This window comes from Pterocles gutturalis, unplaced genomic scaffold (genome assembly GCF_000699245.1).
Source record: "Pterocles gutturalis isolate BGI_N339 unplaced genomic scaffold, ASM69924v1 scaffold13138, whole genome shotgun sequence".
Lineage (NCBI taxonomy): Eukaryota > Metazoa > Chordata > Aves > Pterocliformes > Pteroclidae > Pterocles > Pterocles gutturalis.
This window is the reverse complement of record NW_010125749.1, coordinates 22,101-38,994: the sequence shown is the minus strand read 5'-3', so window position 1 is coordinate 38,994 and position 16,894 is coordinate 22,101. Positions and strand designations below refer to the sequence as shown.

General features: G+C 50.8%; 1 protein-coding gene across 1 annotated transcript in view; it reads left to right on the top strand.

The window, feature by feature from the left end:
* SPNS2 (spinster homolog 2 (Drosophila)) overlaps positions 1-3,991 on the top strand; it is a gene marked incomplete at its 5' end in the record, with an annotated part of 80,486 nt that extends 76,495 nt beyond the window's left edge. The window contains 2 exons of the mRNA XM_010078709.1: positions 3,185-3,348; positions 3,925-3,991. Coding sequence (XP_010077011.1) covers positions 3,185-3,348; positions 3,925-3,991 — 231 coding nt within the window. The remainder of the gene's footprint in view (positions 1-3,184; positions 3,349-3,924) is intronic.
* Between the last annotated feature and the right edge of the window lie 12,903 nt (positions 3,992-16,894).

Sequence of the window (16,894 nt, the reverse complement as noted above, 5' to 3'; positions counted from 1 at the left end):
TTAAAATTAGAACCTGGCTGGGATCACATTGGTCATAATGAAAATCAGGTGTTTGTGCCAGATACTGCAGTGGAAATATCCTTTTATTTAGTGAGATTTGTGCCCAAGAAGCAACGTCAGAAATTTGGAAAATCAAGCAATTGCAGAGGAATTGAGATGTACGACTCAGCAATGAGACACGGGATAGATGAAATCATTATTTCAAAGATGATGTTACCATTACCCTGTCTAATTAGTCAATCAGTTTAATTGAACTGCTCCTGCTGTTCAGGAGGGACAGTGACACAGAAGCCAGCTGTCTTCCTCGGGCTGCAGCCCACCTGAGCTTTTATTCCATCCATAGCCTGTCCGCTGTTCCAAAATTCACAGCCCACGCTTCCCACGAAGGGGATGAAGTTTCTCTTTTTTTCCTTCATCGTCTTCTGCGCTCTGATTGAGACACACTCGGAGATGTTGGCTGTTTGGATCACGCCTGCTGCAGCTATAAATCGTTTGTTCTCCGGCAAGGGGGCATTTTCTCCAGCTGGACTCCATCCAGTTGGCTGCCACCAGCTGAACACACGCCATTCGTATTCTGTTGTAAAACTGCCACGAGCTGAAGTTTATTTAGCAAAGTCATTCCTCCTAGTCCGAGATCTGTGTTAGCGAGGGAAAAGAAGATGTGAACTTTCGGGGTTAGGATGTTACCAAAGACTTTTGATTAGACTGCAGAGCAGGAGTGGGACTTCCTTACTGATTTTCCACCCCCAAGGTTTGGGTAAATGTTTTGAAGGTTGGGGTTTTTTTTTTTTTTGCCACCTACCAATTGGCAGGACAAAGGAAGGAATCCCACACATGGCCCCATGCTAAGAACTGGCACTGCCTGTGCTCGTTATGGGAGAGAGAAGACACCGAATGCGATGCTCGACCGGGTCTTGCCAAATCCCGGTCAGACAGCTCGGGATGCTAGCATTGCGGGGAGTCTGGAAAGCCAAAACTTGGCACCGCAGAGCAGAGCATTTGGCAGACAGCGTGTCGCTCTTGGAGCCCAAGTCTGGAATTATGTCTTGTGTCCTTTTGAGGGGAGATGCCAAAGTTCCAGCCCTAGCAGGTGGCTTGTAACTGAGCAGAACAAAACAACAGGGAATAGCGACTGTCAGTTAACAGCAGAAACACATCGCGGGCCCTGATAAAGGGCTGGAGTTCAGAGATGGGGACTGGGGTGAAGGGATTATATGAGACCTGGATGAGAAAGCCCAGCTGGCTCGGTGGGAAGAATTAGACCCTGGATGGGAGGAAACACTGCTTTGTCTAAAACGGGCACTTAACACGTTGTGTTGGGTTAGAAATGAAGAAGGCAGCAGTTCAATATTAAAAGGATTTGTTGGTATAAAAGGTCAACTTGATGCTTTAAAAGGGAGGGTGTGGGGCGAGCTGCACTGCGAGTTCTGTTTGTTGGAGGCTTTACATTTTCAAAGCTGGTTTTAGCTTAGAATGGCACGTCATCCATAAGAGAAAGCCATCGGGAGTGCGTGCCTGCCTGGCTTTTCATCCTCTGCTGCTGATTTATCCTATCAATTTGTTGAGTGATTTATTGTCTGGTCCTTTCGGAGGATAACTGTATCTGTTCCTAGAAATGAAAAGTGGTTTAGAATTTCTGAATTTCTACTTTAGACTAGTCTCAATTCTGGCTGTTGCACACAGAGGGGCTGACTCAATGCCAAATTTTGGTTCCTAATGAAGAGTAAGGGAAATGTTGGGAATGAAGGTGTCTGGATACAAGAGGGAATAAATTGCCAGCGGATGTCCCTGCCTTCTGGGTGCAGCGCGTGTTCTGCTCGTTTCCTCTGAGTGTGTTCTTTACACATTCTAGTTTTATTGCGATTTTTTAATAAGTCTGTCAGACTAATAGCCACTGTTATTTGCCTTCAGTCTAAGGACTGTTTTAACCATCAGTTCTTACGAGACTTGGTCGTGACAATCCTGTTTTTCCTTGTGTGTGTTACACACAAAGCTCTCTTGGAGAGGGCAGGAACACTTCCTGAGCCGTGTCCCAAGCACAGAAATTTTCTCCTCCTGGGAGCTGGTGATTTCTCCTGTGTGTGACTTGGTTGTCAAAATTTAAGACTTGATTGTTGGGTTTTGCTTGCAGTTTGTGTCTGACACCACCATTTCCATGAGCAGTGATGCAGCAGTTCAGAAGTTGCCGCACAAGCTTTGATTATTTCTGGAACCGATCCGCGTGTGCGCACAGCAGTAGGGTTTTATGCTGCAAATTCCCTGCAGTCTTCTGGTATCAACTAGTATTTCTGCCTCAGCAAAAGGTCACAGATAAAACCAGAGCTGAACATTTAAATACCCAATGCCCTGAGACCCAGCCCTACTGCTGCTTCCCTCTGTTGGATTTATGGAGAGTAATGTCGTCTGCAGGACAGTAAATATGACAATGGGATTGTTTCAGCTCCAGACGGTCACTAAATATTACTGAGATTTAGCCAAAGCTTTTCATAATGAGCTGAACGCTGTCACTGCACATCACTGCTCTTTCGTGTAAGCACAAACATGTGCTCACGTTCATGTAATCGTGCTTTCTGGCTGTCAGCAGACGCAGGTTGCCCCAGCCCAGAGCACGGTGGTGGGTGGTTCTTCGGTGTGAGCGCAGCCCCGGTGCAGCAAAGCTGGTCTGAGCCCGCGGGGCAGAGTCACATCTTGCTCACAATCACACTTCAGCTTGCAGCACGCTTAGGAGGTTAGAATTTAATATCTGAAAGGCAGGTAAGGTGAAGGAGGAAGCAGGACTTGATAGAAATTGGAGAAGATTGATGTCTCCATCGCCCACCGAGCGATGCTGGTGCAGCCCTGCGGGCAGCCCGGGAGGCTCGGTGAGGACAGCGAGGTTGGACAGCCCCGCCTTCAGCTGCTGACGCAGCCCCGGAGGAGATGAAAAGGGCTCCGGGAGGAAGAATAGACGAGGCGAGGAGAGCAGCAGGGAGAGGAGAACCTCACACCATAAGCTGCCCAGGCTCCAGAGTGGCAGGTGAAGGCTGGAGCACACAAAGGACGTTCAGCCTTCCCTGAACACACTGTTCCGTGTAAACCTCATGCACATGTGCAGTGGGCGGCTGTTGAGGGAATCGTGTTCCGTTCACCGTTATCACGTCTCTTTTTCATCGAAGTGACTAATTTTTTTGCTCTTCTCTCCTAGATCTCAGACCTGATCCGACAAAGCACAAAGGAGTCCCCGGTCTGGGAGTTCCTCAGCCTGGGGTACGCTCTCATGCTCTGCCCGTTTGTCGTTGTCCTAGGAGGGATGTTTTTCCTGGCCACAGCTCTCTTCTTCCTAAGTGACCGAGCCAAAGCTGAGCAACAGTGAGTAACCCAGCGATTGCAAATGGGGAGGTACCGAAGCCTGTTTTCTGTCTTGAACCTTATGCTTGTATTCTTTCCCTGGCCTTGGTCCTGCCAGGCAAAGAACGTGGGGCTGTGTGTTCAGAACCTCAGCTCAGCGGAGTGCATGAGGCTGCACGCAGCACAGGGGCTGGGGGGTGCTGGCTGGGCGTCCTTCACACGCTTCTGCTTCGGTGGATCGCGGTTGTTGGCCGTACGGCCCGGAGGGGAGCACAGCGTTTGAGATCACAGACCCCTTCTGCCCTCGCGTGAGCATGCCACTGCCCAGGCCAGCTGGGATGAGGGGGTGCTGCGTGCTGGAACCAGTCCAGGTGAAGAGCAAGAGATACTTTGCAGAGCCGGGTGGGCAACTTGGAGCCCACAGACCCATCTCGGCCCCCGGCACCCTGCTCACTGCCTCCACTGCACAGGAACGTCAGGCGAGGAGGATGAAAGCTGTGTATGTGGGGCCGTACGTGCTGAAGGGTCGCTGTTGTTAAAGCTAGTCTTTCCCAGTCCCTTATTGCAGCTTGTAAAAAAAAAGCTACTGTTTTTCAGTAAAGAAACCGATTCGGACCACCTCACGGTTGGCAACTACAGTAATTCAGAAGACGCTTCCACATGACATACAAACTTCTGGGGTTAGTCTCTTTCTCATCATTGTCAAAAAATAAGAGTATCTGTGTATAATGTCATGCTGAACGCGTGGGCAGGTGACTAGCCTGGTGTTGTGCCTTTCTCCCACGGGGAGGAGGAGGTCTGGTTCTTGCGGCTTGCACCGGTTTTGAACCTTTGCATCGGCTCTAGAACAACGCTGGAGATCCGTGTCCCAGGGCGTGACAGCGTCTCAGGTGGAGGAGGATTTCGGTACCCAGGTGTTGGTGAATTCTGGGTCACTCCCATCTCCATCAGCCTGCCTGACCCCCTGGGACCTCTCTGCTGGGCGATGCTTGGCAGTACCTGGCTGGCATCGCTGCTCCAGCGGGGTTTTCGCGGAGGAGCTTTCTCTGGAGGCACGGCGGGTCCCAGGCTGTGCTCCGGGGCTGACTCTGGGGTGTGCCAGGGTGGGTGTTTCACAGGATGGTTCACAATGCACCGTCAGCTTTGCAGCAGTGCTGCTGGGGGAGGGAGATCACGTCCCACAGCTCTGCTTTCTCCTGCACAGGCCGTTTATTTCTGTCTGTTGCTGTCCAGCCTGCGCGGGTTTGGCTGTCCTCTGTTCACATTCAGGGTGTTCCAGCTTCCCAGCCAGGCACTGGGACACTTTTGGAAGAAACCTATTCAGGCTTCAGACCTGGTTTCGTTGGGCTCTCTCTTCCAGCATCCTTCCCTTTCCTGGTCTGTCTGTTTTACATTTTATTTATGAATTTTATATTATCCAGCCACGGATCTTTCATGTTGCAAACTGGCTCAGATACAGAGGGAGACCCGTTGTCAGAAATAACGGTTGACAGAGTGAGTTCTCTCCAATGACTCCTCCTGCGCTGTCTCTGGGATGTGCCCACTCCCACGTTAAAAATACTCCGGCATCCCCCAGTTAGATTCCAGGAGAGCACAGCTGAGTTCAGATTTGACACATTACTGAGCAGTGAGACAGGATCTTGAGCAAGGCTGGCAACCACAGAGTGAGGCTGCTTCTGTCCCTGCCGCCTGCAGCGGGGTCTGCGCTGCCGGCAGCGTCCCGTCTGCCCATGCTGACGGGCTCGGTGGTCTTCTCGGAACAACTGACGGGGGAGGATTGGTTTGTTATGCTGCGTGCTTGCCTGTGAGAGAAAAGACAACGGAGCGTTTTACTATTCTTAGCAGCTTAAAACTCCATGCTGGACTCCAAATGTGACGTCCAGCTCCCGCCTCTCTGCCCATCTGCGCCGGGCATTGCCGTTGGCAAGGAGAGCTTTCTGCTGGCCGGTCCTCCCTCGCATCCTACCCCGTACTGGCTGGGTACGGGAGAATTTCTTCTGCAAGATGCCTTGTTTTCCCTCTGCAGTCAGTCATGCTGCTCAGCCAACAGGACTTTGAAAGGTGCTTTGCCAAAAGAAATCAATTAACCTGCAGGAATCGCAAACGCCGGTGTCACACGCCAGAGATTAAACCCATTCATCACCGGGAGGGGTCGGGCACACGGGTGAGGTGTCACGGACCTCTCTAATGAACTCATACGGAAGCAAAACCCTGTAACGCTGCTCTCTGTAGTCCTGCCTTTGGAAATTAAGCTTCCCCTGCTTTAATTTCCATGCTTCTGTGAAAAGTAGTTCAGGGGTTTATTGCTGGGATGTTGTCGTCTGTTTGTTCCTTTGTGTGCCGGTCGCTGGGTGTTTGCGTTGGGATAATTTCTTCTTCCAGGCAGGACAGAGTATCAGGAGAGCAACCTCTCTTTCCTGTAAAGCTTCCTCCAGTTTCCACCACACTTCCTTTCAAAAACAGAATTTCCAGGCTTTCAGTGCCTCGTGACTTTTTTTTTTTTTTACGCGACTTTTCTCATCGCCGCAATTCCTGGCATATTTTGTCGATGACTCTTTTAGCACAGGAATTCCAGTCAATAAGGCTGCCCCTCGCAAAAAAACACTCGTGAGAAAGATTTCTTTAGACTGCAATTGTTTGGTTTTTTTTAAAATCACAATTCTTTCATAACTATTTCTATAGTGCTTCGGGAGTCTGACGGCTTAAAGAGGCTTGCAGTAAATTTAGGACTAGCAGAGAAGGCGACACAGCACATCACTCTGCAATATAACCCCATCCTTCTTGGTGCCATTTCCAGAACACAAATTTAATCTCCCACCCTTCCAAAGTGATAAAGAGAGAGAAGATGGTTAAGAATGGTTTCTGTAAGAGCTCTCACGCACTAGTAATAATAAATACTTCAGTTCTTCTTTAAACCACTCAACTACAACGCTTGCTGTGATTTCTCTTGACTTGCATTGTTGTTCCTTTCCGTAGCACTGCAGGGGAGGGTGAAGGCAGACAGATTTTATTTCTGACCATAGCTGCACTCTGTACTGTATTTCTCATATCTGCTTCATGAAAATTTGTCAGACCCAAGCCATGCTCTGAAAGACGATCCGTACAAGTACCGTCCTGCCGTGGCAGAGCCCTGCAGAACGGCTCAGAGATGTGCTGACCTTCCTTCTGTTCCATCACCGGGCAGATACCAGCCAGAAGGCAGCTTGCAGAGGTCGGGAGCGCTTCAGGTGCTTCACTCGCTGGATGTGAAAGCTCAGCGCTGCTGAGAATTGCCTCTGTGGTCTGTCCGTGGCCCCTTCTTGCTCATCATGCAGATAACTTGAAAAAACAAAGCTCCACCCTAGAGAGCTGCAGAAGAAATCCTACGCTGGTACTTGTTAGAAGCAACGGCTGCACCAGGAATTGGGAAGAAAGTGCTGCTTTTATGATGAAAGGGAAAAAATACAAAAGTCCTTTCGCCAGGCTGTGACAAGTTTTGGGTGCCAGGGCGTATAAATCACTGTAATGTATTTAGTGTGTAACAGGACTTTCCTGGGCAGTCAGCGTGAGTGTTCAGCATCTGGAGCTTTGCTGAGCAATGATCCTCCGTCTCTCAGGGGCACGTAGGGCCACGGACGCTCTGCAGCAGGCGCAGGGTGATGCTGCAGTCCTGGCTCCAGCAACGGCCACCCCCAGCTATTGCCAAGGCAAAAGCCAAACTCACCTAAACTCTTCCAGAGAAACCCCCCCGCCCCGTGCAGGTGTGGGATACTCTACCCCTCAAAGGATTTTTTTTTTTCAAATCATCTTTTTATTTAATCCCTGGTTTTATACCTGGAAGCACGAGATTTTCTATTTTTTCCCCTACCCTTGCAGAGGTACAGGCAGATGCTCCGGGGGGATATCCAGGTTCTCTCATTGTTCAGCCCCTCTCTCCATCCTGCACGATGCACGCTGCCTGTTTTCACTAAAGATCCAGCAATGCAGATCAGGCAGCAGGATGCAACTGCAGGGTGTGTCCCTGAGCAGGAAGAAATCGTTGGTCTTAACAAAGGAATGTCAGTGTTTAACTGCCCACGGCTCTGCACTTCAGGGAGAGCATCAGTGCTTCACCCCTTTGTTTAGATGACAAGTATCAGGGTATTTGAACAGCTCTAGTAGGTTTTTCTTCTCTCCTAAAATTAAGCATTTAATAAGAAAAATAAAATTGACTCTTACCACCTGTGACCAGGTGTGGAAACTCTCGCTCAGTAGCAAGGAGCAGCGCTGATGAAGGTTTCATTTAAAAGCGGTGGGTACGGACTCTACAAAGAAAATACTCACTACAGGCTAGATAGTGCAAGCCACGCAAAGAACAATCCCTACTCCAGACACTTTTTTTGCTGTCTTAAACACGGCACATCTGCAAATTACATTACAGGAAAAATGAGAATAATCCATTTTCACATTCTGTCCTCTGCCTCGCACCAGGCTTATTTTTAGCCTTTGCTAGAGCTAGATATGAAATGATCTCCCGGCTCTCCTATTGCCGCAATTGGAAGATGTCTGACCTTATTTTTGCTTTGCAGATTCTATTATGTGGGGCAGGGGAAGGGCTCGCAGAGCTGTCAGCCCTCTTTTCTCTGATTTTCCTGTGGCAGCGGTTAGAGACAGAAGGGACCCATCCGATGGCCTCATGTCACCAGCAAAGGACAGAGCCCCTCCGTTAACAGTGTCCCAGGTATTCAACTGGCATCGCAGGCTGGCACACAGCACCGTCCCTTCTGGTAGTTCACAGCACTAAAAAAATAATATTTCTTCTATGAAATATTTTAAGATGTATTCCGAGGGGTTTTTTAAAGAGGCTGGAGCCTTCCTGTAGAGAGATGTCCCAGTGCTGAGTTTGAATTTGAGGATTTCAGGGCCAGCAAGTGGATTTAATCAAACAGCTCCCATAAAGGGGTATTTGAGGAGCAGTTCACTCACTGCTAATATTCAGCTGTTTAGGGGAAATAATACAATTGCTTTGTTCGTTTTATACTTTCCAAAAGAAAAACAATAATTAAACATTTCCTACAGTGATACAAACTCACAATGCTTTGTTAGCCCAGATAACATGTCCCTGGCATGGGAATTTACACCAAAAAGCCCAGGTTGGGACGCAGAGGATCTGCGGTGGTGCAGGGAGAGGGGCAAGGAGTGTTTTCTGGATCTCCAGGAGTGGCATGATGACAGCGCATAGACTGCAGGTGGGCTAAGATCAGACTATTCGATGGTTTATATGGAATCAAAGGGTTGGGAATGTGAAGGGAAGAGGTGGTGACAATGTAAGGAACCTTCTTATTGCTGGACAAAGCCTGCTTGGAGAGCTGGGGGTTTTTGCTCTCCCCTGTTGACTAGCCATGTCTGCAACTCCATCAATGGAGCTGGGAAATAAGAGAACAGAACGGCTTGGGACTGGCTGAATTTTACACGCTGCTTTGCTGCTTCGGTTGGGAGCTGCTGGTTTCGTGCAGATGGAAAATCTGGTCTCATCAAAAATACCAATTTGTTCTGTTGCTTTAGTTGACCTGCGGATTTCCTGCAGGTTGGGTAGAAAGATGTCAGAGGTCAGCTTGGTTGTTCGCAGACATTCGGAGCGCGGTTGTGGTCCTTACACAGTGTCCTCGTGGCATTTGAAAGACGCTGTTCCGGAGCTTTGCTTGCACACAGGCAGCAGGATGGGGCCAGCTGCTGCTGGTGGAGCTTCGCTGATGGCGAGCTGAGGAGAGGCTGCGGGCAGGACTTCATGGTTCTCCAAGCCCACCAATTCCCCCTACACCGCCCTTTTGAGGTTCTTCTCCTGTGCCACAGAGAAAGGAAAACAATATTCCTTGGCTATTCCTACACACTTCAGAGCTGTTCTACAGCAAGAATGGAATTTCTCCGTGTGCCTGCAGTTTTAGGAACGCAATGCTTCCTTGTCCAAGGAGAGCACAGATCAAGAGCTGCTTGGAGTCCTCCTGCTGTCCTGGCTGCTGCGACCTTCAAGAAGTCCAATGCTGTCCCTAAAAAGTTCACCAGCAGTACAACAGGATGAAAAGCACTTGCCGTCAAGGTACAGGGGGCACTTAAACCGTATGCTTATGATGGATTCAATATGTCCATTTTTATCGTCATTGCAAAGGATGGTTCTTGGCACGCAGGGATGTTAACACACAGGACAATATTTTAAACTCCCACTGAGCAGTTTCTTTGCTCAGGCGGCCTCGGCACAGAGACAATGATCAGCCCCACGCGGGTGACTGGAGCACTGAGCAGAAGGCAGCCCTCCGAGCCAGAAAATCTTTCTGATGCAAGGAAATAGAACAAATCAGGAAAAACTCAGCCCTGCTAGTCTGCTTCCTGAAGCCCATCATGGGCACAGAGCACATTATGAAGGTATTGACTCTCCCCAACCGCAGATCACCCCTTCACGTGGAGGAACCTGCAAGGCAGATCCGCAGCAAGCTGTGACCGTCGGTGTGTTGGAGTCACCTACTCCTTGAGTTGAGTCCTTGGCCTGAGCAGCATCTTCTAGCGAAACAGGGACAAAACTCTGGTAGTATGACTTCCAGTGCCTCCATAAGGAATGTCCTAAGTGTTCTGGCTTGGTCATTGCTCACGTTGCTGCCAGCCCCCCACCACATGCCAGGCAGGGCTGACCCAGACTGTGAGAGCGGAGCAGACCAGAAGGACAGTTCCCCTCACCTGGTAGCTTGAGGCTGGTGAGAAGAGCTGTAGCCTGAGGTATTCTGGAGGGTAAGAAGTATGTTTGTAACCAAGTGGCTTCAGGAAGTTCTACAGGATTTTCCGTGTAAAGATTTAATTAGGTCATACCTGCTTTTTGTGTCATGTTTTATCCCCTTTCCCGTTCAGTCGTGCCAAGGAAAAAGCAAGACCCTCCACTTGCTCTTTCCTCCGTTATTTCAGTGGCCATGAGAGTAGGACGTTACCCACATCTTCCACGGCACCAAAAATCCCACCCTTAATTCTGAGCCCATCCATATCGGGCAGAATTGTACGCACAAGGACAGACTCAGGCACAAAGTTTCGAGGGCTCCAGACACCCACGTCTTCCCTCACTCCTGCAGTATGGCAGACGTGTCTCCAGCTCACTTCCATCCAGCTCCTTGACACCTGAGGAGTGCTGGTAACTTCTCTTCTCCACAACTGTTCTGTTGCAGCTGCCTGGAAAAATAGAAGGAAAGGTTATTGATTTTTTTCTTTATGCCAGTTTTCTCCTCTGTCAAGATCTGCAGAAGAGGGAAAACCGAAGCTGACCTATGTTTCTTCCTCTGGAGGCAAATGTGCTCAGCACCGAGATGAAATGAACAGATGGAAAACACTGACAGGGGCTGCGCAGCTTAAGGGGCTGGACCGAACAGAGAGGAAAAATATTATCTGCTGTACACGATTATCATTATTCCGTTCTCTAAACCCGCTGATGTGCAGGAGGAAAGTGGATTTAAGTCAATTCATCTTAGTGCAGCTGGCGGAGCACCTGTCAGCACCAGCACAAGGCTCCATCGGGCCATCCCCACCAGAGCTGCTGCTCAGGACAGGCTGGCCCACGGCTTCTGTCCCCAGGGGGAAGGACACCTCCGCGCCCAGGGCCACCGGGACACACAACAAAGTGCCGTTCAAGCTGTGGTTTGGAGAAGCAGACAGCAGAGCTGAATTAACGGTGCAATGGTCTCCTCCCGTGCAAGCTCCTCCCATGCCCGATCCCATGTTAAATGTTGTTAGCGTTCCGCTTAGCGTCCTTTTCCTTCAGCAAACTGACCTCGGCTCCATCAGCCGCCGTGCCTGGGAGGCTGGATGAACCTGTCACGATGCATCAGGAGGTTCAGTGCATGGACTATTTTTAGCTGTGCCAGTCCTGTCCTGTACCGCTTGGGGACCGTTTCTAGGCTGATGTATGATTATCACTCTCCTTTCATGCAGCCTCACTTCCAGCCACTGTTTTCAGCCGCAGCACGCTCGGAGCCTTTTAAATGAAAGCACCGCGTTTCTGCAGTAATGCGTGGTGTCAGTCTTGTGTGTCTTGGCCCAGAGTGACCGACTGAACTATCAAAAGATTTGAGTTCCGTTAGAACAGGCTGTGCTCCGGCAGCAATCCTTCATGGGGCTCTTTTTGCACCCTGCTCGGGAGGTAACAGGTTAAATGCTTTGTGGCCATTTTTTAGGAGCAGACGAAGACCCAAGTGTGCACAGGACTTTGTGCAGCATCCCGGCAGAACTCTGCTGCAGAGCAGGGAACGAAACCCAGCTCCTCCCAACAGCAGGTGGAAATGACAACCGCACCTCGCTATCGGAGGACAGGAATGGCTCGTGTGTTTATGTTCTGTGCTGCTTGATTCAGAACTGGACTGCTTGAAAGGTACCCACCCGGACTGGAGCCTCCAGCCTGCTGATGGTAACGTGTCTGCTGGAAGGGGGTGCATTGCTGGGACCAGAATGTCCCACACAAGTGCGGTGGGAGGCCAAGCTGCAGCGGGTCCGACAGCCGGGGTTGGCTTCTGCAGCGAGCAGAATGAAAGGGGGAAGCAGAATAAAAAGGGAAAGCAGAATAGCCGGGGACTTGGATTTGTTTCAGGGGCAGAAATCTTTGTGCGAACGCAGTGCCCACGTGCGCGGCGCTGTTGGCGCTGTGCATTGCTGGATGAAACCTGGTGCATTTAATGGGATTTGACCGATTCAGAGTCCTCGAGGGAAATGTGACCAAATCCCAGCGAAATGCAGCTCTAACCCCCCCCGTGGTGAAACACCAGGGAGACAGAGCAGCAGCGGCTGTGCGGAGCTTGAAGGAGGCGTGATAACGTGCGAGAGGCGGTTGGTTGTGTTTTTAAGGAGTTTCCCGGTCCTGTGTCACCTGTTTGCGGTGCCCGCAGGCCAGCTGCTATGGGCTGTGTATCCTCCTGGGGCTGACAGTGTGCACAGTGGTGGAAAATACGATGGGCTGGGCTGTAGCCTTGGGTCCATTTCCCTCCCTTGTTTACGAGAACATTTTGGCTTCAGCAGGGATTTACTCCAGGCGGTTGATCCCCACAGTGACAAGGTGTGGATGCTGTGAGCCGAGTGTGACCCACACGCTTTCCTGGTATTTTTCCCTTCCTGAACCACGGTTGGTAAATTCAGAGGTGGTGGTTGTGATGAGAGAGGACTTGGCCCATGCCCGAGCCCACTGTATGTGCCTCTGCTTTATTTAGTGAGCTCTGTCCTTCCAGCTGCAACTACGTTTGTCCCCTTCCGAGTGCCACTGAGACCCCAGGGACAGCATTGCTCTGCCCGGGGGGTTTGAACGTCCCCGGGGGACCTGAGGCTGGGTGCAGCTGGGGATCAGGAAACCCAATGTGGAAGGCTGCCCCGGCTCTCCTACCCCATCACTATTTTGTCGGTTATCGGCAGGAATACAGTGACGAGGGCAGCATGAGCCAACCCCCTGTGCAAGTGTTCCTCTGCTCATTTACCAGTCGATCAAATTCATTGGTACATCTGAAGGTCGTGCAGGTGTGGAGCTACAAGGATAATCCTCAGCCTCTGATTTTTTTGCCCATGCTCAGACAGCAGCATTAGATCTGAACGCGACTGATGAGGCTCAGCAGCTGGATTTGCAGGACACTGCACCTGCCTGGCTGCTAATCGCCACCGATACACAGGGGAGTGTGTCATTGGCTCTGATGCTGTGATGCCAAAAAAAACCCCAAAAAACCCAAAAACCCACCCTTAACTGCCTGCATTTGAAAAAGAGATTTGTTTTTTCATAGATTTAAGGCCATAAAGTCTCATTCCCTGAAGGATGTCTGTCCACTTCAACATTTCATTGCCTAAAACTTCTGGTGTTGGTGTGTTCACAAGGTCTTTGGGAAATCCATCTTGGCCTCGGTATCTGCTGCCCACACTTGGGCGCTTCCAGCGCTCAGAACCCTCAGTTAGGCATCGTGTGTCCCACCTCAACCCGTTCAGCCTCAGTGAGCAGGTCTCACCCTTCCCTCTGGTACCTCAGACCCGCTCCCCAGTAAGCGCTTCCCAAGCAGATCTGGAAAACTGTTCATCAGACAGAGGATAACCCCCAGCAGCATCGGAGCAAGCTCAGCGAGGGAGGAATCTGCCGGCGGGTGCATCGGTGGCGGCTCTGCTGGGATCCCTTCCCAACGCCCGGCTGCAAACAGGCGCTTGGCAGCACGTTGCGCGGCACTGCGGAGACACCAAATTCTCTCCAGGGACATGAAGGAGGGAGAAGGATCCTTAGCCACAGCTGGGAGTTGCTCTAAGTGCAGAGATCCAGCTGCCCCTGCAGCCCCAATGCTCTTGGCTGCTGAATAAGCTCCTGCGAGGCAGAAAATGAGTGATGTGCAAGCTGGAAGGACCCCACCAAAGCATTTTATTGTCGGTTGTAAAAGTTAAGTGATGTGAAGTACCGCAGGCTGTAAGAATTAGGACATTATTTCCTAATATGTTTCTGTGTTACAAAAGCCAGAGCCTGACTTGTTCAGATAGCAAGAGCTTTTGGAGATCTGCAGGATGCTCTAATGTGTGTGGTGTTTCAGTTGTGTATGAAACTGAGCACTGGGGACAGCCTTCACAGCTGGCACAGTGGAGCAGAGCGTTCTTGGGGTGGATGTGGGCAGCAAAACCTCTTTCGAAGCCCTTGTCAGGCCCAGATTGTGCTGGGAAGTGTGCAGCAGCGCCGGCTGAATTCAGACCGTGAGCCCCAGCAGCTGGTGGCTTGGTGGCAGCGAGGCTGAAGGGACAGAGCGCTTGGAGAACAGAGTAGAGCATAGCTGACCTGTAAAAGATCCTGGCCACGCATCTGTCATCTTAAATTCATCTTCTTCTTCTTCTGCAGTTCTCTAAGCGGCTGAGGTGCTGTGAAATTAGATCCATTTCACATAATATAAATATTTAACAGCTCCAGAGCATGCAGGTTAATATTAAACAGCCAGTCTTATAAATACTTCAGAATTATAGACTCTGTCACACGACATGGAAACGGTTCGATAGGATCTAGGAGAAATATTTAGGTTTGACAGGGGAGGAAATGATGGGGTTAGAGGGAGTCAGCCACATTTTTAACTGCTGGAGGAGCCCATAAAAGCAAGGAAAAAAGTCGTACAGCTTCTGTTCTTGAAAGGCAATTTGGGTAAGTTTGCTCCCCCTCAGGAAATAACAGAGTGGTTCCCACCCCACTCTCTTCAAGGAATGAAAACATTCCCAATCTTGAGAAAACACTGCAGAGAAAACAGGACAATTTAGGAACCGATGTTTAGTCAGCAGATATCCCCAGATCGGAAGCGACAATCTCTGCAGTGTGGGATTAGTGTTATTACAAAGGCAAGTGGGACTTACACCGGGATTTAGATGCTCTTGAGCTTTGTTAGCTTAAGTCCATGTACTACATTTTATCACTTAAGAGAATCTAAAATTTATGATTAGTGGTTTGTTTTTTTTTTTTTTAAAAAAAATATCTCAGAACTGACGGGCTGGCACCCGCAGGCTGAGCCTCACGGAGATGGGGCTGTGCGAGAGCCAGAGCCCAGCCCAGCGCTCTGAGAGCGGGGACGGCGTGCTCCGGAATTCAGGGGACGGTTTCAGTTCCCTCGTCTGCCCCCAGCTTCCTGTGTGATCCCTGAAAGTCACTTCTCCCCCCAGCAGGTTCTGGAGTCACGGGAGATCTGATTTCCCCAGAAATCTCCTACGTGCACGTGGGGATGAGCCCCTCCAGGACTCTGCTCCCATCTGGGAGAGGGATAAAGCAGAATCTGAGAGAAATGCGTTCAAATGACAAGAAGGAGTAGCTGTCAGGGCTTGGGGACAATGAGGTGGGAGGGACGTTTTATCCCCGAGGAGGCTGCACTGTCAGTAATGACAGAGGGAAGGTTGTGCGTGTATTTACGGTTCATCTGCCGGCCACGCAGGTGGGGTCTCTGCGCTCAAGTGATGGCAAAGCTTCCTTCTGTGTATAGCCTCCAGCTTGAAAAATGTGGAATGAATGACATGACAAGGGACATGGCTTTCAAACAGCATTCTGGCTGGAGTTCCAGCGCTCTGCAATAGCTCTGTGACGTGTCCTGGTTTCCCTGCCAGCCCTGAGGCGGGCTGCAGCGGTTCCGGGCAGTACGTGCGAGCTCTGATCTGTTCTGGCCGTTCCAATGGTCCGTGCGATGCAGTGCCCCAAGCAGTCGGGTTACCAGGATGGTAATTCTACAAAGAAACTTGGGTCAACTCCTGCATCAAAAATATTTTGGTTTATTCCCTTGAAAGGCAGAAAAGGCACCAGAGGCTTCTGTGCCTTGGAGACAAACGTTCGGTGAGGTTGGCGTGAAGGTGAGGGCTGTCGGCTGGACGGGGCCAATTCCTGGTGCAGAGATTTCTGGAAGGTGTCCCCGAACCTGTGGTTAATTTTTATGCTGGAATATGTGTCTGAATCCAGCATCATCCCTTCTCAGCAAAAAAAACCCAAACCTGGTGTGAGGTGTGAAGTCTGGGGAAGAGCCATGGATGAGTTTCAGTGAATGAGCATTTCCAAAGGAAGATGGTGATTTACTGAGAAGTTGTCACCTGGTGGGACCTCATGCGGTGATGGTTTCCGTGACCTTCCCTGGAAGCCTGCCCAGGTCTCTCAGTGATTCAGGCAGAAGCTGTGCTTTCGCAGGTGATGGCAAAACCCTGCTGCAATCCTTTAAGGTGTAAAATCCGGCTGTTCCCATTGATTTGTTATTTGAAGTTGGCAGAGCCAAAGGGTATGAGAAAGCTTGTACTTGGTGACTTGGCTTTCTTCTCCTGTTGGCCAAGGACAGCTGGAGCACGTTTGGGTAAAAGCTCTCAAACGGGGCAACGCCAAGCCAGGTCCTTCGGGGAGGTGGGGGCTTCCCAGTGGGGTTACTGGGAATCCGGGCGTTCCCACTGACCGCAGCGAGCAGCCCAGATGGAAAGCAGGTCCCCGGGGTCTCAGAGGGCGAGGATGACCTGTCCTTCGTACAGTCCACGCAGACCCTGCTGTGCTGAACGCTGTGGAAGGAGGCTCCTCCTGTCCCACGTACCCAGGGTCTGGGACGGCACAAACGGCGTCGGGGGGAGCGGGGAGGTGCTGCAGCAGGGGAGCTGCTGCCGAGGGCGGCGGAACGGACTGCACAGGGCACACGCTGCAGCGAGGAGCAGCTCTAAGGGATGAACGGTGTAAATCCATTGCTGCCTCTTCCCTGGGTACCCCACGGAGCGAACAGGAGCTGTCCCCTCGCTGCCGAGGTGCAGGACAGCGCGCGGCCGAGAACAGCTTCTGCCTGGGGACGCTGCCGTCCCGCTGGGCTCCAGCCATCGCTGGGCAGCAGCTGTCTGCAGCAGCAGCAGGCTTTCGGGAGCTGAAAAGTGAAAGACGGCTCCTTTTGTTTTTTTCTTAATTTAATTTTTATCAATGGGGGGGTTTACATTGCTGCTGTCAGTCTGAAGGACACCATCCATCCCACAGCCGCTGTGTAACAGCCTTGTAACTGGCTCAGGGAAACAATCGCGACGTCCGAATGCCTTTGGGACCTTCCCAAATCCTTGTCAGTTAGTGTCAGCGATGGTACTTGGCACGTTCCAGCAA